Consider the following 26954-nt stretch of genomic DNA (forward strand, 5'->3'; position numbering starts at 1 on the left):
TCTGCCTCTGCCTCTGCCTCTGCCTCTGCCTCTGCCTCTGCCTCCCAAATGCTGGGATTAAAGGCCTGTGGGGCTTTGCTTTTAATCACTCAACAGTATCTTCGGTCCAAGCCAAGGGCCCTGGGGAGCTGAGAGCTGGCAGCCATTGTTAACTGCCTTCTGGATGTTCATTTGATTGATAGGTTCCTGGGGTTGAACCTGATCCCCAAGCAGGTGTCTACCTTTCGGTGAGAAAGTTCCAGGTTTTCTGTGCTACACGGAGCCACCTCTTTGTGCCTGGAATGTGACAGGGAAAAATGGAAACAGTTTGGGCTGAGCAAAGTATAGTTACAGGCAATGGTGTTGACCCGAACTCTGAGCAGCCACAGCTGGATAAAGGAGGCTGAGAGGAAGAAATGCAGGCTCAACTTCAGGCCCTGTCTGCTTGCGTCCTTATTTCGGAGAGCCACCAACAGAAGCCATTTATTTGGCTTGTCATCTCAGCTGTTAGGGAGAAGGTTGCCACCCTCAAAGTTCTCAAAGAGTAGCCACCAGACCTGCAGTGACAGGATCCCAGGATTCATATGTACCTAAAACCCGTGGCACTGTGGTTTAGAAAGAAGGCAGTCACCTTCTTCTCTGCAGTCACCCACCCCACACCCCAAAATGCTGTTGGGGGCTGGAGGGTGTCATACTCCTGGGTTTCTTATTCTCCTCATTGGCAGCCTATCTTGTGAGGCTAATGGTCAGGGGCCAGAGCACTCCAAATGGATGTAATGAACCAGTTGCAAGAGTCTTAATGGACTACAGTTATGGTCTATTATGAGCCAGGGGCAGAAGGGGTCTGGAGCATACAGCTTACACATGAGACCCTCTACCCCTCAGCCTGGCACCTCAACCAACAGCACCAGTTCCAACTGAAGTCGGCCTTTGTTAAGGGAAGTCACCCAGTCCTGCAAACCAGGAACTGTCTTTCTCAGAATGCCTGGCTGATAAGGGCTTTGTGCCATTTGTAACAGGTCATAAAAGCATGGGTTAGCTTCTGTATGTACCCCTGTGGTTGCCTGAGGCAGGGCCAAGACTTCAGGAAAGTCTATGAAGATTACTGCTCATTTCCTTGGCCCTCCAGGTGGAGGCAAGCTGGGACACCTTAGCCCCACCCTGGCCTCTGCAATTAGCACTAATAGGGATTGATTAATTACGTCCGGGGCTCAAAGTCCTACTGGCCACAGTTGCCCAGCCTACCTCGTGTGTCCCACATGTCCCTGTCAGGGGCCCTAGTGGCCTTTCTGTGAGGATGGCCCTACTGTGGGTCCAGTTGCAGTGTCCATGCTGGTGGGAGGGTCCCAGAAGGCTGTCTACAGAACCGGAGTAGAGGTCCCTGGAGGCCCGGTGAGCCCAGGAACAAAGGTGTGGGAGGGTATGGGGTCCCAGGAATCCCCCTAGCCCTCAGAGGAGATTAGGGAAGGGAAGGCTGGGCAGCCCCTAGAGCCAACATAGGAGTCAGGAGGCCCACTGGTCCCAGAAACAGGGTCTTAGGGGTGGGCAGGAGCAGGTCCCAGGAAGGCTGGCTACCTTCAAAGTAATCAGGAGGGAAACTGGTGTCGTTGTAGCCTTCAGAACTAGAACTGAGTGGAACAGCTCCAGGTTCCTCCAGCCCTGAGAGAAAGGGGTAGAATGTGTATGGAGAGGAGCCTTGGAAGCCAGGCAGCTTAACCAGAGGAGTGATGTGGGAATGCAGGCCAGGAAGGCAGGCAGCCTGGGAAGGGTGTGTGTGAAAGGAAGGGTGCTCTCTCCTCTCCCTTCCACCTCTGGGGTGGTTACAGGTGGGAGGAAGGCTGGTTGGTAGGGGCCAAGCCGTCATTCCCCTCTCTTTCAGCCCTGGCCACGCTGGTGCTGAGCCCTGGGCACAGAGCATGTACTTGCTGTATGCCTGCTCTCTCTTGCCAGACAGAAATGCAAATAAGCTTATTAACCGCTGACACACACCCTTCTCCCTGTTCAGGGGATGCCTGTGAGGCCTCAGCTTCTCACTTTGGGGCAACTGTGGGTGGCTCCTCTTCCGAAGCATGGAGGCAGCGGGAGTCTGACCTTCAAGAAAATAAGTTAGTCAGTTGCAGTGTGGTGATGTAAAACTGGGATCATAGACACCCTTGGTTTTATTCATGAAGTCTGTGCGATCCCATTTCTAGGCCTCATTTTAAGACCTCTGTATTATTATCCACCTCCCTGATAACAACTCCCAGGTATGTTACTACTATGGACTGCTCTTTGAAGGAATGCCACACTGATAAGATTGCTGTGTGTACCTGCAGGCTCCTGACTGCGCACTTCTGCTGTCTGGCGTTCTTGGAGTGACAGCCAATGGGCACTGGGGACTCAGTTCAGCTCTTCTGTTTCCTTTAGTGACTCACAGGTGTCACTCTGGACCCTTTAGCCCTAAGTAGGGGCTGTATTCCTGGGAGGCAAGTGGCTGTCCCAGCTCCCTTAGGTATCTATAGGGCAAACCTCCGCCAGGACCAGTGAGCGGGAACTGATGTGTTGTTTACTGCTTATGGCCAGGAGAGTTACCTGCTCTGTCCCTAGGCTTAGGCAAGTTTGTCTTCTCCTAAAATGTTTTTTCTTCTGCCCTTCCTCCTGTCCTATATACCTTCCAATAATACAGAAGGCCAGCCTAGGGCTGCTGGATAGGCCTGTATCAGACAGTCCTAACATCAGAACAGAGTCCAAAGTACCCACATGCTGCAGCAGCCAGTGAGTTATCCCGGGAGAGAAACGCACCCTCATGCTGACATGTCCAGATAGAAGAGAGTTTTCTGAGCCGCTGTGCTCCTGGGAGGCCCAGGCCCCACATGAGGGGTTGGGCTTTGGAGTCTGAGCAAAGTCAGGGAAGACACACCCCCAAAATCACTCAAGTCTGCAGTGCTGGGACAGCTTAGTCTCCCAAACGGAACAGCCAGTCTTCTTCATCTCAGCCACTAAACCAGGCATGACTTCAGCTTTGGGGGAGATGTGATAAGCAAGCTAAAACCGACAGAGTTCAGATCATACTGCTGCACTGGAGACACCAAAAGTAGCTGTCCCAGCCCCAGGGCTCCCTCCATCCAGGCCCAGAACTCCACCCACCACCCCAGAGGCTAAACCCCTAGTCCCCTGCTGGATGTAGCTCCTGGCAGGCATTCACTCCATCCCACCCCAGGCTTTCCTAACTCACAACTGCCACACTGCTGTAAAAGTCACCGTCTGGAAGCATCCTAGCCCACAGGGCCTGTGCCCAGCCAGAAAGCATCTTCACAAGCAACCAACATTCTGACCCCCCGGGTCCCATATAGCCAAGTGACTCATGCTCATATTGACAGGGGAGGTTTGAGAACAGTCTGAAGCATTCCCAATGGGAAGTCACTGTAACCTGGGACATTTCCTAGGACATCCCTGATCAGGCGGGGGTCATGACACAGAGTGTCTCCTAGCCTTTATTTTTCTAGATTTATTTTATTTATATGAGTGCTTTGCCTGCTGGGAACCAAACCCAGGTCCTTCACAAGAACAAGTGCTCTTAACCACTCTTAAGCCAACTCTCTGGGTCCCACCTATCCTTTCTGTCAGAGCAGAATGAGACAAACTAAAGTGCACTCGGTTCCTTTCCTTTCTAAATAAACTGACAAAGATCTAAAGTTCAGGAGAAGACCTTCTTTGTGGTGGCATCTGGCCTGTGAGATGGTTCGGCAGGCCCTTGCTACCAAGCCTGAGGCCCTGAGTTAAATCTTCAAGACCCACTTAGTGGGGGAGGGGCAGAGAACTGACTCCCATAAGTTATCATGTGATCTCCACATGTTGCCCCCAACATACACAAGATAAATAAATATAATAAAATTTGTTTTAATTAAAAAATAAACAGTTTGGTGGCTGGGGAGATGCTGTGACCCTTTAATACAGTTCCTCATGTTGTGGTGATCCCCAACCATAAAATTATTTTTGTTGCTACTTCCTAAGTGTCATTTTGCTACTGCTGTGAATCGTAATGTAAATATCTGACACTCGACTCCTGAGAAAGGGTCCTTCAAGCCCATAAGGGTCACGGCACACAGGTTGAAAACTGCTGTACTGGCACCCACATGGCAGTTTGTAGCTCCAGTTCTGGGGGATCCAGTTCCCTCTTTGGCTGACTCAGGCACTGAATGCGTGTGGTGTATGTACATGCTGGCAAAACGCTCATGCACATAAACATCTTTTCAAAAAACTAAAAATTAGGTCAAGTGGCTCCCCAGGCCAGCCCCCGCTATGGTGACATTGCAGTGGTGGGGTGGGTGCCTCTGTGGTGACGATGGACACCTTCAGCGTTCGCTCACCATCTTTAATCTCTCTCTCTCTTAGATTTACTATAAAGTCATCAAGGACATTGAGCCTGGAGAAGAGCTTCTGGTCCACGTGAAAGAGGGTGCCTACTCCTTGGGTGTCATGGCACCCAGCCTGGACGGTAAGACCCTGCTGAGCTGTGGCCCTGAAACCCCCCCCACCCGGGAGGCCATGAGTGGTATCCCACCCTGCCTGACACCAGGTACTGTCAGCTGACACCCTGGCTGAGCTTCTGCAGACCCCAGGTGTATTGCTCAGGTTTCTGTCTCTGTGATAAAGACCATGAAGAAAAGCAACATAGGGGAGAAGGCCCCAATGGCATATATATCCACTGATGGAAGCCGAGGCAGAAACTAAAGGCAGGAACCTGGAATCAGAGGCCGTGGAGGAGTACTGCTTACTGGCTTGCTCCCCACAACATGCTCAGCTTGCTTTCGTGTACAACCCAGATCACCTGCTCAGGGGTAAAACCACCCGTGGTGGGCTGGTTAATCATTAATTTAATCATTAATTTAAAAAGTGCTCCACAGGCTTGCCTGGGGGCCACTCTAATGAAGGCATTTGCTCAATTGAGATTCTCTATTCCCAGATGACTCTATCCTATAAAAATAAAATAAAATATAAAGCCAACCAGGACAACAGGCTGACAGCCCCTTATCCCTGAGACTCTAGAGACCTCTCCCTTTCATTGGAGGCTCAACACGCATCCTAAATGTAAGAGGGGCGTGAGGCAATGGAGGCAAATTGGTATTATGCTGAATTACATCTATACAGTGTTAATGACCCAGAAAACTAATTTTCTGTGTGTAAATGCATGTGTGTTTATATACATATATGCACACACATATGTTCACATGCATCGGGATATACATGTGTACGGGTATGTATTCACATGTGTGCTCGTACACATAGAAACATATGGTTCTCTCGGGTGTCTTCCCTGACCACTCTCCATTCACTCTGTCTATTGAGGTAGGGTCTCTTGTGGAACCTGAAGCTCACAAGTTTGGCTAGTCTAGCTAGCCAGCTTGGCCAGGGGACAATTGTCTCAATTTCCTGGCACTGGGATAACAGGCAGGCTGCTGCGTCTGCCTGGCTTGTACGTGGGTGCTGGGGATCTGAACTCTGATCCTCACACTTGTGCCGCAAGCCTTTTAGCTACTGAGACATCTCTGCTGGATGATGCTTCAAATGTATCATTATTACCAGGTTTTTGTAGTAAAAAACCCCAACCCGGTTTGATACTTGGGAGGCGGGGCAGAGCCCAGAGCTCTCCTTTGTGAGCCATCCCCTCACCTCTGAGGTGATGCTAGAGAGGAAGCCAGTTTCACACACTCTGGATGTTCCAACACGAGGTTTATGCTCTCTTAAGTCTGTGTCTGCATACTTAGACCCCTGTCACAGCTGCTTTCGAGAAGGCTATGTTGGCAGTGAATCTGTTGGCCCTCCACTGTCATTGCTGACCGGGGGACTCGAGGGTGCATGTGTCTAATTTTTTGTGGGGCACGGGAGACGTTTTTGTGTTCCTGTGTGTGCGGGGGAGAGGGGGTGCACATGTGCGGCATGCATATAGAGGTCAGAGGTCAACCTTGACAGTCATTCCTCTGGTACTGTCTACATTGTTTGCAAGAAAAGGTCTGTTGCTAGCCTGGAGCATGCAGTAATTAGGCAAGTGTTGGATGGTCATCAAGCCCCAGGCACCCTCCTGTCTCTGCCTACCTGCTCTGGGATTAGTGCCTGTTGCCATGCCAACGTGTTGTAGAGATTTAACTCAGGACCTGTGCTATGCAGCAAGCATGTTACTGAGTTATCTTCCCAGCCCTCTTGTCTATCTTCCTTTTTAAGGCTAAGCTACCAGTGAAAAGAAAAACAATGTCCCCTAGATGTTTCTAGAATCTAGAATAAATCCCATTCCCTTCTCTGTAAGGCCAGTGCCTTGGACTCCCTCAGGAGACACACAGATTCTGCAGCAAAGACCAGGGAGCTGGATGCCCACTGGAATTTATCAGAAGTCTCTGTGACCATACCTGTGGAACTCTGCCACTGTTTACCTGTTGATGCTATGAGCCTGCCAGTGACCAGAGTGCCTTATTTTTTTTCTGCAGTAATACATAACTCTTAAGTTGTCAGACAAGAAATTGGAGTAGAAGGACCATTAGACCAATCAAGGTCCTCTGTCTCCTCTAAATTTTGGTTTTCAGTTAGGCCATTGAGAAAACAAAAATGAATGACCAAGACTTGGGCAGCAAGAGGAAGGCTTTATTTTCCTTAAAATGATTGTTGAAAAGACCTGTGAGTCTTAGCCAGCACCTGAGAGCCATAGAAGATAAATCAACTGAGCTCAGAGAATCTTCCTCTATGCAGTTCCACTCATATAACGAAATTTCTTTCTTCCAAAAGGTTCTTTAAAAGCCTTGATTCTTGTTCCCCCTACACACACCACACACTTCCCACACTGATATTAAATAACCCACTCTGCATTTTCCTAATAACTGATCAAACATTTGTGAGCTAATTACTTTCCACACATAATAGTCTGACATCAAATATTTGACTTTCCTAACCTCTGCTGTCAAGATCACTCTTTTGCCACCCCAACAGCTACCCCCCAACACACACCCGAGTTAAACTCGGAATTGCACAGAAAGAAAATGCAAACGCGTCCCTCACTAAGATAATTATCATAAAAAAATCTTTTATCCCAGCCCTGGCTAAATGCAGCCAGCCCCTTATCGCCACAGGAATTTGGAGTAGACTCTTGAGCGCTTTTGAACTGGAGTTGTAGATTAGGATGCGGGTGCCGTGTAATTGTGAACCCCTCAGTCTCAAAGCCATTAGGCAGGGATTTATTTTTCTGTTACATTCCTGTTCAGCCGAGAAAGTTGCTGATGGAACTTGAGCTAGACAAGCGAGATGCAGAGCTGACAGGCAGGTGCTGGCACAGTATAATTTGGTGGAAGGTTGATCTACCCCAACCCAGACCCCCACCACATTTAAATAGAGTTTTTCCCAGTCGCTCTTTCTTGTGCTTTTGGGGGGGGGGGCGTCTAGAGGTCTTGGGGGGGCCATTGTGATGAGGAGGAAATGGAACCCCTGGTTTTCCTGCTCATGGGTAGGGAACAGCACAGTTCCCCTGTACAGACATACCAACTGCAGAGCTGGAGCCCTGTATAGATAGATAGACCAACTCAGCATCCTCACAGGTGGCCACAAGGACGGACGGCACAGGCCACTCCTTAGTCAGGTGACCTTATGATGTTTTGATTATTGGATGGAGGAGGAAGACTTCTCTTTTTCTCTTTCCTGAGAAGCACTTGCTCTCTGGAGAAAAGAAATCGTTTGCATTCAAACACTCTCTTCATTTAGAAAACCTCCTGGCAACCCACTTGACCTCTCCATGACGTGGCCCATTGTGTGGTGTGCTCAGGAGAGACCTGGGCTGTGATGGGCTGTAATAGATATAATATCGGTATAACCTGCCTTTTCAACAGTTCCTTAAATGGAATTTTGTGTGCTGGGAAAATAAAAATGCCTTCCAGTGTGCCCAAGGCCAGCCCTCCCTGCCTAGGAGAATCTGACAGGCTTTTCCACCCTGCTCACCTGGGCAGAGGCATGTTTTGTCCCTAAATCTACCCTTCTACAGAGATAAGCTCAAGTCCAGAAGATACAGGGGCAGAGGAGAAGGGTAACACTGTCAGCAAGGTCATTTGCATCCCCTCCAGGGTGACTTCAAAGGCATCAAGTAAGAATCAAGCTGAATTTTCTTATTAAAATCCCTACATTTAAGGTCTAAAGCCCAAAGCCTGATGTGGTAGCATAAAACTTTAATCCCATTACTCAGGGGGCTGAGGCAGGTGGATCTTCGTGAGTTCAAGGTCAGTGTGGTCTACATAGAGAATTCCAAGCCATCCATGGCTACATAGTGAGACCCTACCTAAAGACAACTTTTTAAAAAAATAATTTAAAAATAAAATAATCTTACAACCAAATTTCAAGTCAGAACTAGAAGTTTTGGCCAGCCAGTGGTATGGCCAATGATGTCAAGTTCCTCTCGAACTACTGTGACGTTTCCTAGTTGAGTCTAGAAAGAGTGTGATGAAAATGAGCGTTTCTCATTCCTGACTTTCCGTGATCTGCACGTCCATCCCCTTCCAGCCTCCAGGAGCAGCTCTGCAGAGCCATGGGGCCCTCTGTGATAGCATGTGCCTAGTGTGCCCAGACACAGGATCCTTCCTGGTGGGGTTTTGGCTCTGTAAACCAGGGTTGGTGTGAAGAGTGGCACGAATACCTTCAAACGCTCGTAGGGTCTGGCTATTGGTTTTGTAATTCCTCTCTGGGAAATCAGGGACCTGTTACCCTGTGTCTCATGCCCAAATAGTGAAAAGAGCTAGCCACAGCTGACAGCGATAAAGTAGGGGATCCCTAGGGTGCAGTGTCTCTGCATACTGCCTGCCCCAAAGGGCTCCCAGCAATCCTCTATATGGGCGCTCACAGTGCTCACAGCCCACTGCTCTGAGAAGAGCCCCTCTTTGAATTGTAGTTCATTCCTTCTGTAGACACGGAAGGTGGTTCCTCTGCATGTGAATCACCTGGGCCTGCCTCCCCACCTCCTTGTCCAGTGTGTCATGTGTCCCTCTGTAGTATATAAGGAGGAATTTAGGGCCTTCCAGGAGATGTTAAGGGTAGAGACCTCCAAGCCAAGGCAAGAAAGAATACAAACCTTGTTTCCACAGCACAGCACAGCAAGGCTACATGTAGGAAAGAATTCCACTGACCCAAAGGACCCACAGTGCCTTGCTCCCATGGCCTCATTTTCCTCTCAAAGCAGCTTGCTATGCTGCAGAGGTGAGCCAGTGGGGCCAGGATGTCTGGACCCTGGAAATAGGAAGTAGCACCTTCTCAGTCAGCCCTAAACACACACGAGTCCAGTCCACTCCCTGGCATCCAGGCATTTCCCCTTTCCCAGGCATGACCAGCTAAGTACACTGGTGTTGTGGTGGGCATCACTGCACAGGCTCAGTGGTGCATCTGATATGCAGCCCTACAGAGTCCCACCTTGGATTCTGAGTTACCCAGGTACAGGGTAGGACAGATACTTGAATGTCACCTCTACCCTTCCAGTCAGGAGAGCTTCTGGGTAGCAGGAGGAGGGTCCCTCTTTAGAACTCCATGCTGTTCAGGTCACAGAGAAGCTAACCATCTCCTGTAGATTCTGAAACAGTCCATGGTGATGGTGGTCTCTCTGGTGGGAGTGGGGACCGGGAGCAGCACTGCCCCTGCCCTGATCTAAGAGCTTACTGCTGGGTACCAGGCCAGTCCTCATGACCATGCACATATACCCTTCCTACACATTTGCACATGCACACAGATGCAAGCATACCCCCACATGCAAGCATTCATCAACACAGACACACACATTAGCATACAACGGCAAACCCTAACATGTCACCATTTACATACAAACACATACATGTTTACTCACAACTCCATACACAATGACACAAATCCACACATGTGCAAACACCTTACACATAACCACCCATGTCCGCAGATTATAGAACGCATACACCCATGCACACATAGCCCACAAAAAATACATACAGAGTCCCATGAAGATGTTCGTGACTACATGTCCAGTTATGCAGACATACATAAAGTACGTGTATATTCAAATGTGAAAGTATGCCAACACATCACGCGTGTAGTTATGTACATAAACATGTACCTATACTTACAAGTAGGTCCATCCACTAAAATCTGGGTGTCGATGCCCAGGCAGGCACTGGCACCCACACATGACTTTGCATACATGGGTGCAGATGAGACGGGACACTCACACAAACACGGTTGCATTGGAAAGACATCCACATGTGACTTCAGAGTGCAGAGACTACACATGCTTGTGCTCGTGCCCATGTGTGCACATAAGCCCTCTTTGTGCAAGATTTGAGAGCAGGTGTTCTCTCTCCAGGCCTGGGTGAAAGCTGAAGGGCCGGCAGCAGCAGGAAGGCGGGGCAGGCGGGGCACAGAGACCCGCCCCGGTTACAGCTCCGGGCTAATTGTTTGGTTTGGCACTGTGCTTGGGATGCTGCCTCATAAACTTAATAATAGCTGCCCCCCTTTAATTTGTTTGACCTTGACGACAATAATTTATTATATGCGATGGAGTTCTGCCTTCTTTTTTCTCCCAATTCATAAACAAAGCACTTGGCCTGGCTTCCTTCTCCACTCAGAGGCAGGGCCTCTTGAATCCGCAGTGGCCGTTAGCGATGCAGGGAGGAGCCTGACATTGCTCAGTGTTTCCACGATGCCGAGATGGGGTCCTCCAGCGTGGCCCGATCTGTCCTGTGACCTCTGTGCCCCTGGGCAGCCAGGACAAGGGCTGGAAGGAAGCTGGGTAGGAGCAGCCAGGGTGGATGGAAGCCCTGGAGCAATGGGATGGGTTGGGTCTCTGGGGTCCCCTGTGGATCCAGGCTGGGTGGGTGTCTGCTTGTCCTGCTCACCTCCTCGCCCTCTGTCTTGCAGAGGATCCCACATTCCGCTGTGACGAGTGTGACGAGCTCTTCCAGTGCAAGCTGGATCTGAGGCGCCACAAGAAGTATGCGTGCAGCTCTGCAGGGGCCCCGCTGTACGAGGGCCTCGGGGAGGAGCTCAAGCCCGAGGGTCTCAGCGGGGGCAGCGATGGGCAAGCACACGAGTGCAAGGACTGCGAGCGGATGTTCCCCAACAAATACAGGTGCCACCCCACCCCAACCCCCACTCCCTCCAGCTGGCAGCTCCCTTGGTCCCCAGCCCACCTCCGTCAGTCTTGGGCTCCAGCACTAGGAAACCAAGGGCTCATGCGTGCTTCCTCTCTGCACTGGGAACAGAGTGGGTGCGCATGTGTGCAAGCAGCTGATGTTTTCTCACCAAATCTCTCCAGATAGGATTCTCACCATAAAGGGCATGGCCTCAGCGGGTCCTCTGAGGCCACTGGCACCACTGCCCTACACGCAGCCTGAAACTCAAAGTACAGACCAGCGTGGTCTAGGCACCACCTGGCCCTAGTGATACTTTTGCAATAAGGCCCCAAACTGGGAGGTGTGGGGCCTCAGCACCCGCTGTGGAGGGGATGTAGACCAGCCTTGCTCTCTGGACATGCATAGCCCTTCCCAGTGGACCCACAAAAAGAATCGTACAGAGCCATCACTCACGAGAAAGCCCCGCTCAGGTGGCAGCCACCTGCCTGGGAGGGACTCCAGAGGCATAGGCAAAGAGAGCTTCAAGCCCAGCTGCGTGACAACCAGACACCAGCAGCTGGAGCACCTGCTCTTCTCTGCCCTGACGCCAGAACTGTGTGAGGACCCAGGCACAGGGGTCCGTAGGGAGCTATGGGAACCCCTGGGGCAAAAGAGCATCCTGGGCTCTGGGTAGGAGAAGCTGGGACCTCTGGCCCCAGCGCTCTGAGGAGTGGAGGAGTTTGGGAAACTTTCCCAGCCTCTGAGCCCCTGCTGTTGAAGAGTTTACACAGAACAACCTTGCAAAGTCGGAGCAAAACCCCATCAGACCACTAACGGCTCTGTGATTACTAGGGATTTACCACCAATCCCATCACGGACTCCCTGGGGGCAGCAGACCCTCCACCCTGAGCAGATGACTGAGAATAAGCAAGCGTGTGGGCAAATCCCGCCTGAGCGCTTCGCAGAGAACAGGGCTGAGGAGGGTCCGTGTTTTCTTTACATAAACACATAAATCACAATTAACAACAAGGAAAAGATACAATCTCTGGGACCTAGAGGAGCAGGCGTTTCTGCTCTAAACGGATGGCTGGGCCCCGTAATTAACGGGCTGTGATATATGACTGCTTTGCTCATGAAGATTAACGGTCATCCCGGGGACAGGAGAGGCAGAGTCCCCAGGGAGGAGGGGATTAGGGGTTGCTAGTGCAGCCAAGAGGAGCGGCCCCCGAGAGCAGCTGTTCTCACCACTGTAACACATCTCATCCAAGACCCACTCCACCACTGCCTACCACTCCTCTCAGAGAGCTGACTTGAATTCCATGGCCTCAGTATTACTCTGGGACTTATGACAGTGTTGGTACCCCGCACCCTTTCCCCTAGGCCCAAACTTAGCTCCCCCAATCCGTCTTTGAGATATGGTCTAGCTGTGTGGCACAGGCTGGCCTCAAACTCCAAATTCTCCTGCCTCAACCTCCTGGGTGTTGGAATTATAGTTGTACCACAAGCATCAGACCCAAACTTAGCCCTAACGTTGGGATCATCTGACAAGGGTTGCCTGGGGTCCCACCCCACCCCTGGCTGCCTGAGGGGCCACATACAGGAGAACAAGCCATATGGGGTAGGGGACCTCCTCTTCAGACAGATGGACCCAGAGTGATCCCTCCCCTGTACGCAGCTTGGAGCAGCACATGATTGTCCACACAGAGGAGCGTGAGTACAAGTGCGACCAGTGTCCCAAGGCCTTCAACTGGAAGTCCAATCTCATACGCCACCAGATGTCTCACGACAGTGGCAAGCGCTTCGAATGTGAAAACTGTGTCAAGGTACCAGACCCTTGCCCCACAGAGCATGTACTCACCTGTACTCCCTCCCTCCCGCCCTCTGTGAAACTCCTAAGAGATGTGGTGTGGTGGGTTAGATGCCCTGAGGTCCTCACTACTGAAAAGGTCAGGAAGTCTCAGAGATGTCGTCAAAATCCCTATAGGAAACAGAGCCAAGACCTAAGCTGAGTCTTCTTGGGGCAGCCCTGTGCCCCCCGCCAAGGTGCAATGCCGAGGGGGAAGCCCCCAGACCCAAGACCACCCAGGTTAGTGCTCCAGAAAACACTGAGTATCTTTTGGAGCCTCAGAGTCACAGAATTCTGACTCCAGTGGCAGGGAAACTGAGGCCAGGAGAGGTTCAGCATCCCACTAAGGCCCTCTGGTCATCACTGCTACTGCAAGACCTATCTCAACCATCTCACTGCAGGGGCAACAGGGAAAAGGGGCGGGTCCCAGACTTCACACCCCCAGGCTTATGGTAGAAGTCAAGAGGGACATGCACCTATGGCATTTATTTCCCCAGGTGTTCACGGATCCCAGCAACCTCCAGCGTCACATCCGCTCACAGCACGTAGGTGCCCGGGCCCATGCATGCCCCGACTGCGGCAAGACCTTCGCCACATCCTCTGGCCTCAAACAGCACAAACATATCCACAGCACAGTGAAGCCATTCATATGTGAGTTGCTCAGCCTGGTTCCCCTAGGTCCTGCTGAGGACACCCATCTATCCAGAAGCCTTTATAGCTGGTTCTAGTTGGGCACAGGGCAGGTGACCCCGTGCCATTACCTTGTTGGCTGGCCTCCTCTAAGTTTACAGACTTATCTCTCTCCTCCTTCTGCATCCCACATCTTCCCCACACCTCCAGATTTCCTTGTAGTAGCTGAAGGAAGGTGATAGCCAACAATTACTCTAATGATGGAGATTTCCACAGAAGGGGCCAGGTACCTTTCCTCCCTGTGTTCCCACCCTAGCAGAGCCCCAGCTAGACCTCTGAATATGACCATCCCAGCTGACATGTTCTGAGCATCGTGTCTCCTAGGAAACTTCTGAATGTGACCATCACTAAATGACATGCCCAGAGCACGGTATTTCCTAAGGGTCTCCTGGCATCCAGGACCCTTCGTCCCTTTGTCTCTGGCCATCTCTGCATCCTTGCTTTGACCAAGGGTTAGCCAACTAAAAAGAAATCCCCAGAGGTGGACAGGCAGGCCGGATGGGCATGCTGTGCAGTTGGAGTGATATACCTGTGCGAGATAAGTGTGAGATGTGTGCATCCTACAGACCATGAGTGAACTGGAGGAGTATAGGTAGCTTGAGAGGAAAACTGAACACCAGTTAAGGGGAGTCTCGTAATGTGGCCCTTCCAAGGAAGGATCTGCTACTTGGAGAAGAGTCCCCAGTGACCCAGGTACCAGCTACACACAAGCAAACTCGACATCTGCCTGCCAAGTGAAACCTGGGTATACAACCAATGTGTAGAAACCTCCAAACCCTCAGCTCACTGAGCACAGAGACCAGGATAGCACCTTTCTGATCAGGGAGTTCAGATGTGTATATGAGAGGAGAGCCAAGTGGAAGGGGGAGAGAGAAGGTGTCTGGGCCACAGAGGCGTTCTCGTGGATACTTTTCAAAAGAGGATCTTTGAAGGAGGAAGTGTGCACGTATGAAAGTGTACTGTATGGTCTAAGTTGGCACTATTGCCCTCGTGTGTGAGTGTGAGTATGTGTGTATGTGTGTGCATGTATTGTGTGTGTGTCTATGTGCATGTGTATATCTGTGTATGTGTGTGCATGTATGTGTGCATGTGTGTGTCTATATGGGCATATATATGTGTGTATGTATGTGTGCTTGCATGTGTGTCTATGTGTGCGTGTGTATGTATGAGTGTGTATATGTGTGGTGAGTGTGTGTATGTGTGTGTGTGTGTGTGTGTGTGTGTGTGTGCCTGTGCTAATGCGTATCTACACACATATCCCAGAAGCAGAAGGAACTCCTACCCAGGGTCCTAGTAGATTCATCAGCTCTGCTCCTCATACCCAGCATAATGTTGCAGCCAGGACTTTCTCCTGGTTCCTAAAACAGTCACCTTCTTTGGATGGCTCTGAGCTGGCTGGCAGCCATTCTCCTTGTCTAGAACCTGCCCTTCCTGGGACTGCCAGGTGTCTCTGCAACCCCATCCATCAGAGAGTCTCCTTCCCCAGTTGTAGTAATAGATAGGAACCAAGGGTCCCTCTGTCCCAGGAGGCCCCTGAGTATAAGGCTTGCTCATGATGATAGCAGAAGGTAACATTTAGGTTCCACCAGGATCCCTCAGGGGCCCAGGAACATAGCAGGGATCTCAGGGTGATGCTTGTCTAGTCTGTCTAGGTAACCTGAGCTTGAGATCTGCCTTGTGGTTCCCTGTGGGAGACCAAGAGTAAGGTAGGGTTATTCATAGACCATGTAAACATGGTGCCTCTCCTGGAACAGTATCCCAAAAAGGGAAGATTTGATTAAATGAAGTAAAATTTGTCTCCATTCAGCCAGAAAATGCCCCACTGTGATGACCAGGAAGGCAAGGTAGCTAATATAAATAGATACTGTGATTAATGTGTGTGATAGTCTCAGAGAAAAGACATCTCAGATAAAGTGGTAGATCAGAATTTATAGAGAGCTACAGCATGCTACAGAAAACAAACTGTACTGTGGGGAGAGTCATGGGGTGTGTGTGTGCATGAGTGTGTTGTGAGTGTATGCATGAGTGTGTGTGTGTTCATGAGTGTGTGTGTGTGCATGACTGTGTGTGTATGTGAGTGTGTGTGTGTATGTGAGTGTGTGTGTATGTGAGTATGTGAGTGTGTGTGAGTGTGTGTGTGTGAGTGAGTGTGTGTGTGAGTGTGTGTGTGTGTATGCATGAGTGTGTGTGTGTTCATGAGTGTGTGTGTGTGTTGCATGACTGTGTGTGTGTATGTGAGTGTGTGTGTGAGTGTGTGTGTGTGTGTGTGTGTGTGTCTGTGTGTCTGTGTGTCTGTGTGTCTGTGTGGCCATGCCCCTGTCAGTGGGAGGAGAGAGATGTACAACGTATACATATGTACCTTCCTTTTTTGGTAGAAAAGGGGAAAGGCAGGTGAATGCTTTACTGACCTCCAGTTCCCAGGCCTCAGGAAGTTAGCTGTGGGGTGTTCTGAGCCTCTAGATAGGCTGATGTCCACTTGGTGTTGCCCTGTCCTGTAAGAGACCTGATGCTGTCTGTCAGCTAGAGCAGACCCTGCAGGAACCCTAGGCTGGATGCTCCTGGCTACGACACTTTCTGAGTTTAAAGCATGGACCCAACCCTTTCCCTGAAGGGCACAGCCAGAGCCTCCCCTCAAACCTGTGGACAAGGACCATCAGGAGCCCTGTTCCCCGGGCCAGACCCTAATTCTAGGGCTCCTGAGAACTTCGGGATCATCCTCTCCTGAAATACTGGTGGCAGGGCCTGGGACAGAGAGAGGGGGAGAAAGCCAGGAGCATTTTAAACTAGGAAGAGAGGACTGCTACTCCCTTACAGAAACAGCCAATCAAGGTCACCACCTTGAGGCAAGTCATGTGGACATTCTGCGCTAGCCATCTCCTGGCCTCCAGTGAGACTCTGGTGTTGTGTGCCCTTGCTCTGTCCTCACCAGTCTGGACCAATGGCTTCCAAAGAGCTTGGTGTGGGCATTTTCTATACTCCAGGGTAAGAATCAGTAATCAATAAAGATGCCATGCTTCCCACCACAGAAGGCTGAGATACTGTGGTCCACCTGGCCAGGACCCCGGGGAAGGCCCTGTGATCTTTGCTAGCCCCCAGCCTGCATCGGTACCCTGGCTCATGGTGATCTCACCCTGCACCTGTTTTTGCCTCCTGTGGGTGTTTTAGGTGAGGTCTGCCACAAGTCATACACACAGTTCTCCAACCTGTGCCGGCACAAACGGATGCATGCCGACTGCCGCACGCAGATCAAGTGCAAGGATTGTGGGCAGATGTTCAGCACTACCTCCTCCCTCAACAAGCACCGGCGCTTCTGTGAGGGCAAGAACCATTACACGCCGGGCGGCATCTTCACCCCAGGCCTGCCCTTGACCCCCAGCCCCATGATGGACAAGACAAAACCCTCCCCCACCCTCAACCATGGGGGCCTAGGCTTCAACGAGTACTTCCCCTCCAGACCTCATCCTGGGAGCCTACCCTTCTCAGCTGCCCCTCCAGCCTTCCCCACACTCACGCCAGGCTTCCCAGGCATCTTTCCTCCTTCCTTGTACCCACGACCACCTCTGCTACCTCCCACGCCACTGCTCAAGAGCCCCCTGAACCACGCACAGGACGCCAAGCTCCCCAGCCCGCTGGGAAACCCAGCCCTGCCCCTTGTCTCTGCGGTCAGCAACAGTAGCCAGGGTGCCACAGCAGCCACGGGGCCAGAGGAGAAATTCGACGGCCGCTTGGAGGATGCCTATGTTGAGAAGGTCAAGACCAGGAGCCCTGACATGTCAGATGGCAGTGACTTTGAGGACATCAACACCACGACGGGGACTGACTTGGACACCACCACAGGCACAGGCTCAGACCTGGACAGTGATGTGGACAGCGACCGAGACAAGGGCAAGGACAAGGCCAAGCCGGCTGAAGGCAAACCTGAGTTTGGGGGTGGATCGGTGCCCCCTGGGGCCATGAACAGCGTGGCTGAGGTGCCAGCCTTCTACTCACAGCATTCGTTCTTCCCACCACCCGAGGAACAACTGCTGACAGCCTCGGGTGCCGCTGGCGACTCCATCAAGGCCATCGCCTCCATCGCTGAGAAGTACTTTGGTCCTGGCTTCATGAGCATGCAGGAGAAGAAGCTGGGCTCTCTCCCTTACCACTCCGTGTTCCCCTTCCAGTTCCTGCCCAACTTCCCCCACTCTCTCTACCCCTTCACGGACCGAGCCCTCGCCCATAACTTGCTGGTCAAGGCTGAGCCAAAGTCGCCCCGGGATGCCCTCAAGGTGGGTGGCCCCAGTGCAGAGTGCCCCTTCGACCTCACCACCAAACCAAAAGAGGCCAAACCTGCCCTGCTCGCGTCCAAGGTTCCCCTGGTCCCCTCATCTGGTGAGGAACAGCCGCTAGACCTGAGCATCGGCAGCAGGGCCCGAGCAAGCCAGAATGGAGGCAGCCGTGAACCACGGAAGAACCATATCTACGGTGAACGGAAGCCAGGGGTTGGTGAGGGGCTGCCTAAGGTGTGCCCAGCACAGTTGCCCCAGCAGCCATCCCTGCACTATGCCAAGCCCTCACCCTTCTTCATGGATCCCATCTACAGGTATTAACATGGTCTGCCCTCACTCTCCCCAGGGGCCCACATCCATGGAGTTAGGCAGGGACTCTCTCTTTCTCTCTCTCAACCTCCTAACTCAAGGTTCTTCTGTGTGCATTTGCTGGGAAGTGCTTCAGCCTATGGGGGCCCCATGCTCCCTCAGGGGTAGACATCTTATACCCTACCTGGAGCCTCTCCATTAGACCCAATCCAGAGCCCTCCTCCATCACCTGTCTTTTCAGGAGCTAATCTCTGCCTCCCCACGAAGGTCAGTACACCCTACTCTACCTCTGAGAACTTGCTCCATCTCCCTGCAGCTCTAGTCTCCTGAGACTGCCCTGTGGCCCCATACTACCCTAGAGCTACACTGAGGGGATGGGAGGGCTCTGGGAGCCCAGAGCAAGCCAAAGGAATTGCTGGTCCTGGTAGGGCAGAATTCTTGCCTCTCTGATACTGGTTGCAATGAAGGGTGAGTCTGAGTCTACTTCCTGACTTGTGGAAAGGCCTTGAGTCTGCCAAAGAGGTGGGTGGGCTTGAAAAGCAGACCAGGTTCCATGTTGGGAGCCCTAACCCTGCCAGCATATGTCACCTCCTTTGCTGTTTGCAGGAGCCACAGGGAGTAAGCAGTGGGTAACCCCAGGAAGGTTATTCATTTGATGTTGACCCTGCTCTGTCAGTGTGCTCTGTCAGGGATCTTGTGCACATGTGTGAGTGTGCATTAAGAGATGTTTGGGGAATAGGCCTGTGTGCATGCTGTCTCCTTGGGGCTGGCCATGTGGTGTGAGGACTGGAGATGGACCCACAGCCCTGAGAGAGGCAAGCGGGTGATAAAGCACTGAGAAAACCCCAAGGGAGGCAGACTGGACAGTGGCTACCCAGGGACATGGCCACCTGTACCCACACGTATCTTCCCCACGGGGCCCGTGCTTCTGTTTTCTGGCGGATTCTGGCTTCATAATCCCAGGAAACAAGAAAGATATCCATCAGGTGTTTCTTAGAAAATGTGCCTCCCACAGCTTACATGAGGAAGTGCTGAGGCTCCAGAGAGGAAAGAAAGAGGAGGAAATACTACTCAGTACTTTTCTAAGACAGGAAGCAAGAGGCACCAGTGCCCTGTGGACTCGTGCAGAACATAGGCAGGTACTTGGAGACAAACAGCCTTCTGGCTAGACTCCATGAGTGAGGCAACTCTCCCTAACCCCCCACCCCCACCCTGGGCTTTCCTGTTCCCCTGTTCTCCCCTTCTACCAGACTAATTAGACCATCATACATTTTCTGTGAGCTGCAAGGAATCCGTAGTCAGTCTGAGAGAAGAAAATCATAGGAACTGATCACAGGACCCCAGAGCCTCCCTTTATATTCTCAGGTAGTCTCTCCTCATAATGTCAGGAAGCCAGGCTGAGTGCTCGTCCTCAGGACCTAAGACTGGCCATTGGAGGGTCTGGACAAGCCAGACAGATGAGCTCAGTGGAAGCAGCGGCAATGTTTCCGCCTTGCAAGTTGTCTGCAAAACAGGTCCAGGCATGGTGGATAAAAGTGTATGTTTTGAGAATCCCCTCCAGGTGAAGGCACAGGAGACTAGGACAGAGTGCAGCCAGACCACAGGAGGGTCCCGAGCTACCCCACTGCCACAATGCTACGTTTGTCGTCAAGGCCCTCCCACCCCTTGCTACTTGGGTCCCTTTCTCCCTAAATGATTGAAAGGCTGAACTCCTGTCATGAGAGACCCCCTCCCTGTAGCAGGCACACCTTAGTTACCTGAGTGAAGCCCCAGGCTGACAGCTCTTGCCAAGTGTATTGGCATTTATTTCCAGTCCTTCCCAAAGCCCTTGCTACAGCCTTGATTTCCTCACTACCCCTGAACAGGACTTGGATCTCCTCTGGGGACCCAGAGCAGCTGCGCTGCCCTCTCCTGCTACTGTTCCCTGGAAGGCAGGGAAACAAAGGCTTCAATTAATAGAATAGGTGAAGTGAGGCAAGGCCAGGGATGTGGGGTGCAAGCGAGCGACTTAGGAAAAGCTCGTTCTGTCTCTGGGGGCAAGAGGGTCAGCGGATTTGGACAAAACACCACCAATGCCTGAGACAGAGCTCAGCCTTTGGTGGATATTGTGAGGGCAAAAGAAATAGCCATGGAGATTTACTGTTTAACAAGTTGTCGCTGACACTTGAGGAAGATCCTAGAATGTCAGTCTCCAGCACCCATTGAGGGGTTTCAGGTACAATCTGCCTGGCTGCTGTAGGAAGTCTTGGGTAACTTCCCCAGGACAAAAAACTGTTTGTCACTCACATTTGTCAGCATAAATAGGTAAAGTGCACTGTGCCAGTAACCAGCAGGCACAGGATAGTTGCCCCTACAGCAAGCCCCTACAGGTGATGCAGAGTAACTTGTGGGTGGCTGGAGACCCCGAGGGCAGCCCCCATCACACATAAGCGGTGGGTAGGAAGCTTGTGCATGTTGGGGCCTCCAAAGCACATCTATACTCCAGCAAAATTTTCCATCCTGCACAGGAGGTGATAACTGTTTGAGAGAATACAGGGGAGCTCAGAAAAGTTGGGGAGTGGGTAATGGGACAGTTGGGAAGCTGGGGAAATCTGGATCAGAGGGCAGCTGGGCTTTGTCCCCGCCATCCTCAAGGTCGATTGGAATTCATGTAGGAGTTGACTGGCCAACCCTGTTGCCACCTCCACAGCAGCCTCACAATCCTGGCATGGGCATGCTACCCAGGAACAGGTAGCTCGGTGGGGTATGTAACCCTCTGTGTTGCTGTCCAGCAGGGTAGAAAAGCGGAAGGTGACGGACCCTGTGGGAGTCCTGAAAGAGAAGTACCTGAGGCCGTCCTCACTACTGTTCCACCCCCAGGTAACAACCACAGTGGGCATCTGGCATGGGTGTACTTAGACCCTGCATGAACAAGCTCTGGGCCTCAGGTTTCTGGTTCCCAGGGGGCAGAGGGGACTTTCTGCAGGTCTCCATGGGTCACTGTGGAGCTGGAGAACATAGAAAATGGGTGAAGCCCTTGTGGCCTGGTCTAGGGACCTCTTGTCCAATGCTCGGGAGGGCCCCAGGTCCTAGGAAGGGACACACAACTGGTGCAGAGTGGCAAGAGGATCACTGTCCCGGACATAAGGAGTCCCTGGGACTGGTGTTCCTGGGGTGTGGTGAGACCGGGGTGACGTGCTTCAGTGAAAGTGCCAGAGACAGGACAGGCCTTTGTGGGAAGAGGCAGGGGCAAGAGCCCCACTGTCAGAAAGTGGAGTATAGACCCCTCCAGTCTGCTAATGTCCCTGCCTGTACCGCCAGGCCATGTGCTCCTCCCCCCACCCCCCAGGGCACAGCCCGAGGGAAAGTCCTCCAAGTATCCTGTCCTGTCCTGCTCATTTCAACGGTCTGGCCCCTCCTATGATCTGCAGGTTGTAGCCCTTAAGTCTCCCTCACCACCATCGAATCTTAACCCCGCATAGAGCATTGTTCTTCCCTGAGCTTCCCGCCTTGGGTAAGCCCCTGTCTGTGAAACCTGCACCATGGCTGAGTTCACAGCTAAACTTAGAGCTACCATTGTTCCATTGGGCCTCAGAGTTTGGTTAATAGCTTCCCCCAATTTTCCCAGGGCCGGCTGGAAAAAGTCGACAAGCCAGCCAGGCGTATCCGGTGTTTGTGTTTGTGCTAGGAGCTCACGGGAATGTCTGATGGGGCAGAGCAGGCCAGGCAGGCAGGACCCACCCGGCCTGAGGAATAGAGGCCTGTGGGGGGCTGGCTACCCATTGTCCCTTCTACCCACTGCTCCCATGGGCCTACCTGCCTGCCACTGTGGCCCAGGGCCAGGATGAAGAGGCAGAAAAAAGATGACCGTATGGGTCACCAGTTAAATGATCTGATAGACTGTCATTCAGACAGAAAGAGCCTAGTAACCATGGCAAGAAGGTTTCCTCAGAACAGACATTACTGCTGTACATTAAATAACCTGTACCCTCTGGGGCCCAGCTCCATCATCACCAAGCCCTTCTGGGCCTGAGGCTTGACATGCAAATGTGAAGCTCTTGGCAAAGTGGGCATGCCCAAAAGGAGCTCCTTGCTAAGCCTGGGATCCTTGGGGAGTCTCTATATCCATAGTCTATCACCAAGACTTGTGGAGAGGTAGGCAGTTAACTGCTGTGCCAAGGACCTCAGTGTCACTCTGAGGATCCATCCTTGGAAAAGACTCTAGAGGGGCTGTGTGTGGTAGAGGGGGTGGCCTAGAGAACAAGGCAGATTCCATCTGCCCACCGGTGAGCATGGCTGCCAAGAGTGAGTGTAGTCTGTTCTGTTGAGGGTCATATGTTGGTCCCATCTCTACAGGGCAAAGCCTGAAATCTCTATGGCCTACACAGAGCTGTCCAACAGCTCACCATTGTGGCTGGGCATAGTGTCCACTCAATTGCTTTCTATGGGTTTCTGTTACAGCCCCACTGTTGTTTCCCCAGATACCAAATGTTTCTGCATTATGAGGCTTCCAAGTAGCAGTAGTACAAGGCCCTCTGTCCCCTGCTGGCAGTACCCAGCAAACAGAGCCTGAGAGGATCAAGCATTTCAACCAGGTGCAAAGGGCAGAGTAACTGGAGCTATGCAGAAGGGTCCCAGCCCCGTGGCTTTGCTACTTTTGTTCATCCATGGGCAGCTGGGTCCCAGGTTCTGACATCAGTGAACAGGTACCGTGTGCAGGGGGGCCAGCACTAAGCAATAAACACCCCCCTAGAGGCAGCTGGCATGAGCAAGGAGCCTGGGTGAGGAGGTGACACCTAACCTCCTGTTCGTCGGTGCCCCATTGGTGAGGGTTCTGGGGTCCTTATATCTAGGCCTGGTCTCTCCCAGCATTCACAGCACTTGGAGAGCCTGAACCTTTTCCCTCTACACCCCCATCTGTACCTGCCCCTCCCTGTCTTCCCTTGTCTATCCTCACCAGGCCCATCTCTGTGGTCTGCCAGACAGAACCAGCCCTCTGGGATAGATGCTGAGCAGAGGCATGTAGAGTGTCTCCGGAGGGCCACAGGACACCTTGTCACAACTTGTAACAGGGCCCAGAAAATTGTTCCGTGAATTTCTTTAGCTCCTCCATTCTGTTGGCCCTTGCCTTGGCCTCCCATGGTGTCCGTAGGACAAATGAGAGAGGTGCCCCTTCATGATCAGTGCCCCTGTTACCAAAGCCTTAAGTCTCAGTGGAGCCTGCAGGGCCTGGAGTTTTGATCAAATTCTGCCTACCAGGCTGAAGGACCATTCCAGATAACCCTGGACTATAACCTCAGTTCTAAGAAGGACAAGAACAGTGTAAGCTATGGCCCCGCCCCCCATGGCCATCTGAGGGTTATTGATATGATTAGACACAAGGACCCCAGGTACCCACTCTCTGAAGACACACTCTGGTGACCGCTCAGGTGGAGCCCTTGACCTCTGCCCTCTCCCCCCCTGCAGATGTCAGCCATAGAAACCATGACGGAGAAGCTGGAGAGCTTTGCAGCCATGAAGGCCGACTCAGGCAGCTCCCTGCAGCCCCTGCCTCACCACCCCTTCAACTTCCGGTCCCCACCCCCAACGCTCTCGGATCCCATCCTCAGGAAGGGCAAGGAGAGATACACTTGCAGGTAGGCTCCGGATGAAGAGAAATGTGGAAAAGGGCAGTGTGGACCACCCTATGCCTCTCCAACCTCTCTTCCCTCTGCCCCAGGTACTGTGGCAAGATCTTCCCCAGATCTGCGAATCTCACAAGACATCTGAGGACACACACTGGGGAACAGCCGTACAGGTAGGAGCCACCTGGTGTTAGCAGAGGTGGGGAGAGAATTTTCCTACATTCAGATACACCCGCAGGGCTGTGGCTAGTGGAAGGGCAGTGGGAAGGAGCTACAGTGTTCAGTGAGATCTGATTCTGACACTCTCTGCCCCTATCTCCTGGCCCACCGTCCCCCTGCTCCCTGGAATAGTGTAAGGATGAGGCAGAAAGTGCCCAGGAAACTGGAGGGCTCCTTCCAAGCTCCTAAAAGAAGATAGATATAAGAGAACCTCTCCTCTCCAGTTGCTAAAGTATCGACCAGAGCAAGCAATCAAAATCAGAGATGTGACTTGAAGCTGGATTCTCCACAGGTCCCTGAGAGAACCTTAGCCAGCCCCACCCAGTCCTGTCCTGTCATGATGACCATAGCCACCTCCTCCCTGAGGATGATCCCTTTAGCAAATATGGAACGCCCTTGATTCCCTGCAGCCAACCCTGAGTGGGGAGCCATGCATGTGTCGCTAGAGTAGAGAGTAAGAGTTACAGAGTGACACGGAGCAGCCTCCTGGTGGGTCTTACTGTCCCGCTACTTCAAAACCAAGGAGTTACAGATTAGAGATGTCCTGAGGTTCTCCAAGGGTTGGAACCCAAGGCCACTTCTGTCTACTCTTCCAGCCCCAGGTCCCATCCTTCGTGTCCTTGAGTCTTTGTTTTTGCACAAGAGGGCTGAGGATGCAGCGGTTTCTTGCCCTGTGCTCCCAGTCAGGGAGTGGGCCTTTTAAAACAGAACTCAGGCAATTGTCACCCTGAGACAAACAGGGAAATGGCCACTTCTCTGCCAGGACCATTTTAGCAACACGTTCTGGGGTGTGTCTAGCTGGCTAAGGCTTTGGGAAAGAAAGAGTCTAGCTTGGTTTTAGGCCGATGGCATTAGACCCCTATGCCCTGTCCATGCAGAGACTGTTTCACCAGGAAGTGGCCACGTGATGATGGGGCCCTGGGGACTCCGCCTGTGTGCCCTTTCCTGCGGCAGGGATCCCATGTGGATATGCATGTGTTGTGATCCCCAAGCCCCACTCAGGTATACAGAGCATCCCTGGTGGCCACATCTGTGTGAGGAGAATGAACGACAGACAGCTCTTTCTAGTTCTGTGTCCCATGCCTCCCAGCCCTCCCGACACGCAGCCCCCCTTGTCTACTCTCTGAAAATAGTGACTTACAACTTAACAAAGGCGAGCAACAGAAAGATTTATTTGGTCTGGTCCTCGCCCAGAAAACGAGCCCTGTGTTTTTTCTGTAATGAGAGCCGACTCCTGGACAGCGCGTCGTGCTAAGAGCCCCCAGAGGGTAGGGGCCGTGTTTATAGAAGAATTTAATTATCATTGATTTCTTTTGCTCTCTCCAATCTGAGAGTTTCGACTTTGGTAACAATAATTGCTTTGCAAGTTTGTGTTGCAAATCCTGACTTTATCTGGCTCCAGGCGGGCCTTCGCCGAGGGGTTTAAAAGTGTGCAGTTTGCCTCTTGATACTACTGGGGACCTTGGTCTTGCTTTGATAACTGGAAGGAGTTTAAGCTGTAACGGGAGAAAGCATAGCCCATCCTAGAAGTCCACTGCACAGAGCAAAGGCCTGGCAAGGCTGCTTGATCCAGTAGGATGCCCACCTCAGTGTCAGCACACAAGTGTGCAAGGTCACTGTGTGTGTACATGTGGGTGTGTGCACCCTTCAGAGGAAGAAGAAGAAAGAGGAAGAAAGTTGCCTTGGGTGATGAGGAAGCCCCTCAGAAATATGTCTGTCTCACACACGTCTCTGTGTCCTGACACCGGTGGCCCCTGCTTTCCCCAGAGGCGGTTTTCCCACACACTCCAGCCAGGAAGCATTCCTTAGCACTCAGCTTCTCCTGGCTTTGAAATCTTTGCCTGAATTTGGAGCATACATACTTAATAACATCACGTGCTAAAACCCCAGCAGGTAGGCTTTACAGCTTGGGTTGCAGAGGTGGAAAGATATGATCTGCTGGGGCTGGGAAAGATGCCCTACATGCATGAGAATCTGTATTGGGATCCCCGGGACCCACATAAAAGCTGGTCATGGCAGTGTGTCCCTGTAATCTCAGTGCTAACTGGGCAGAGACAGGAGAACACCTGCAGTTTTCTGGCCAACCAGTCTAGTGAGGTCCAGATTCAATGAGAGGCCCTCAAGAAATAAAGTAGAAAGCAATTAATAGAAGACATCCAGTGTCAACCTCTGTCCTCCACACAAATGTGTACTTACATGCATTTATACATGCTTGCACAACTAGCTCATACACATGAACACATGTACACATGTGCACTCACACACATACTCATTTTTTAAACCAGTTTCTTTTTTAATATTTTATTTATTTATTATGTATACAACATTCTGCTTCCATGTATATCTGCACACCAGAAGAGGGCACCAGATCTCATAACGGATGGTTTGGAGCCACCATGTGGTTGCTGGGAATTGAACTCAGGACCTCTGGAAGAGCAGCCAGTGCTCTTAACCTCTGAGCCATCTCTCCAGCCCCCACATACTCATTTTTAATTAAATTTTTTAAATGGAAAAGTTGAGTTCCAACTTTTATGTAGAGGTTCTCCTAGCTGTCTGGCGTAGCCTGCATCACACATGGAGGCAAGCCTTCCTGGGCCAACCTGGAACTCCTGATCAGGCTTGTGACTCCCGATTCAGGCATGCACACCTCCCAGTATGTGGTTGTGTTGCCTTCATTCCCTTCCCAACTCCTGTTCTCGGTCCTGTGTTAGAGCCAACCGTGTCCAGTAGGGTTGCAGGTGGCTCTTGTGAGTCCCCTTCCTTGTTCATTTTTATTCCTAGAACATTTTTAATCTCTCTTTTCCTTTTCTGTCCTCACTTTTAAAACGACGACAAAGCAGTGTGGGGTACCCCTCCTGTGTCTCAAGGAAGATGCTGCTGCCTGGGGGCAGAGAGACATGGTTTCACCCTCTCCTGCCTTGTGTGTCCCTCACTTCCCTGGGACTGCCACAGGCATGACCACAGC

General features: G+C 51.8%; 1 protein-coding gene across 8 annotated transcripts in view; it reads left to right on the forward strand.

Annotated features, from left to right (window-relative positions):
• Prdm16 (PR/SET domain 16) overlaps window positions 1–26954 on the forward strand; it is a 320716-nt gene that overhangs the window by 281322 nt on the left and 12440 nt on the right. For 5 of the 8 annotated variants that reach the window (XM_027398486.2, XM_027398493.2, XM_027398487.2 and 2 more), the window contains exons 5-12: window positions 4354–4456; window positions 10861–11071; window positions 12730–12877; window positions 13398–13551; window positions 16756–18172; window positions 20939–21026; window positions 23613–23782; window positions 23866–23943. In XM_027398486.2, coding sequence (XP_027254287.1) covers window positions 4354–4456; window positions 10861–11071; window positions 12730–12877; window positions 13398–13551; window positions 16756–18172; window positions 20939–21026; window positions 23613–23782; window positions 23866–23943 — 2369 coding nt within the window. The remainder of the gene's footprint in view (window positions 1–4353; window positions 4457–10860; window positions 11072–12729; window positions 12878–13397; window positions 13552–16755; window positions 18173–20938; window positions 21027–23612; window positions 23783–23865; window positions 23944–26954) is intronic. The other 3 variants (XM_027398488.2, XM_027398491.2, XM_027398492.2) reach the window with 1 other exon arrangement.

Source organism: Cricetulus griseus, chromosome 2 (genome assembly GCF_003668045.3).
Source record: "Cricetulus griseus strain 17A/GY chromosome 2, alternate assembly CriGri-PICRH-1.0, whole genome shotgun sequence".
In the NCBI taxonomy this organism is placed as follows: domain Eukaryota; kingdom Metazoa; phylum Chordata; class Mammalia; order Rodentia; family Cricetidae; genus Cricetulus; species Cricetulus griseus.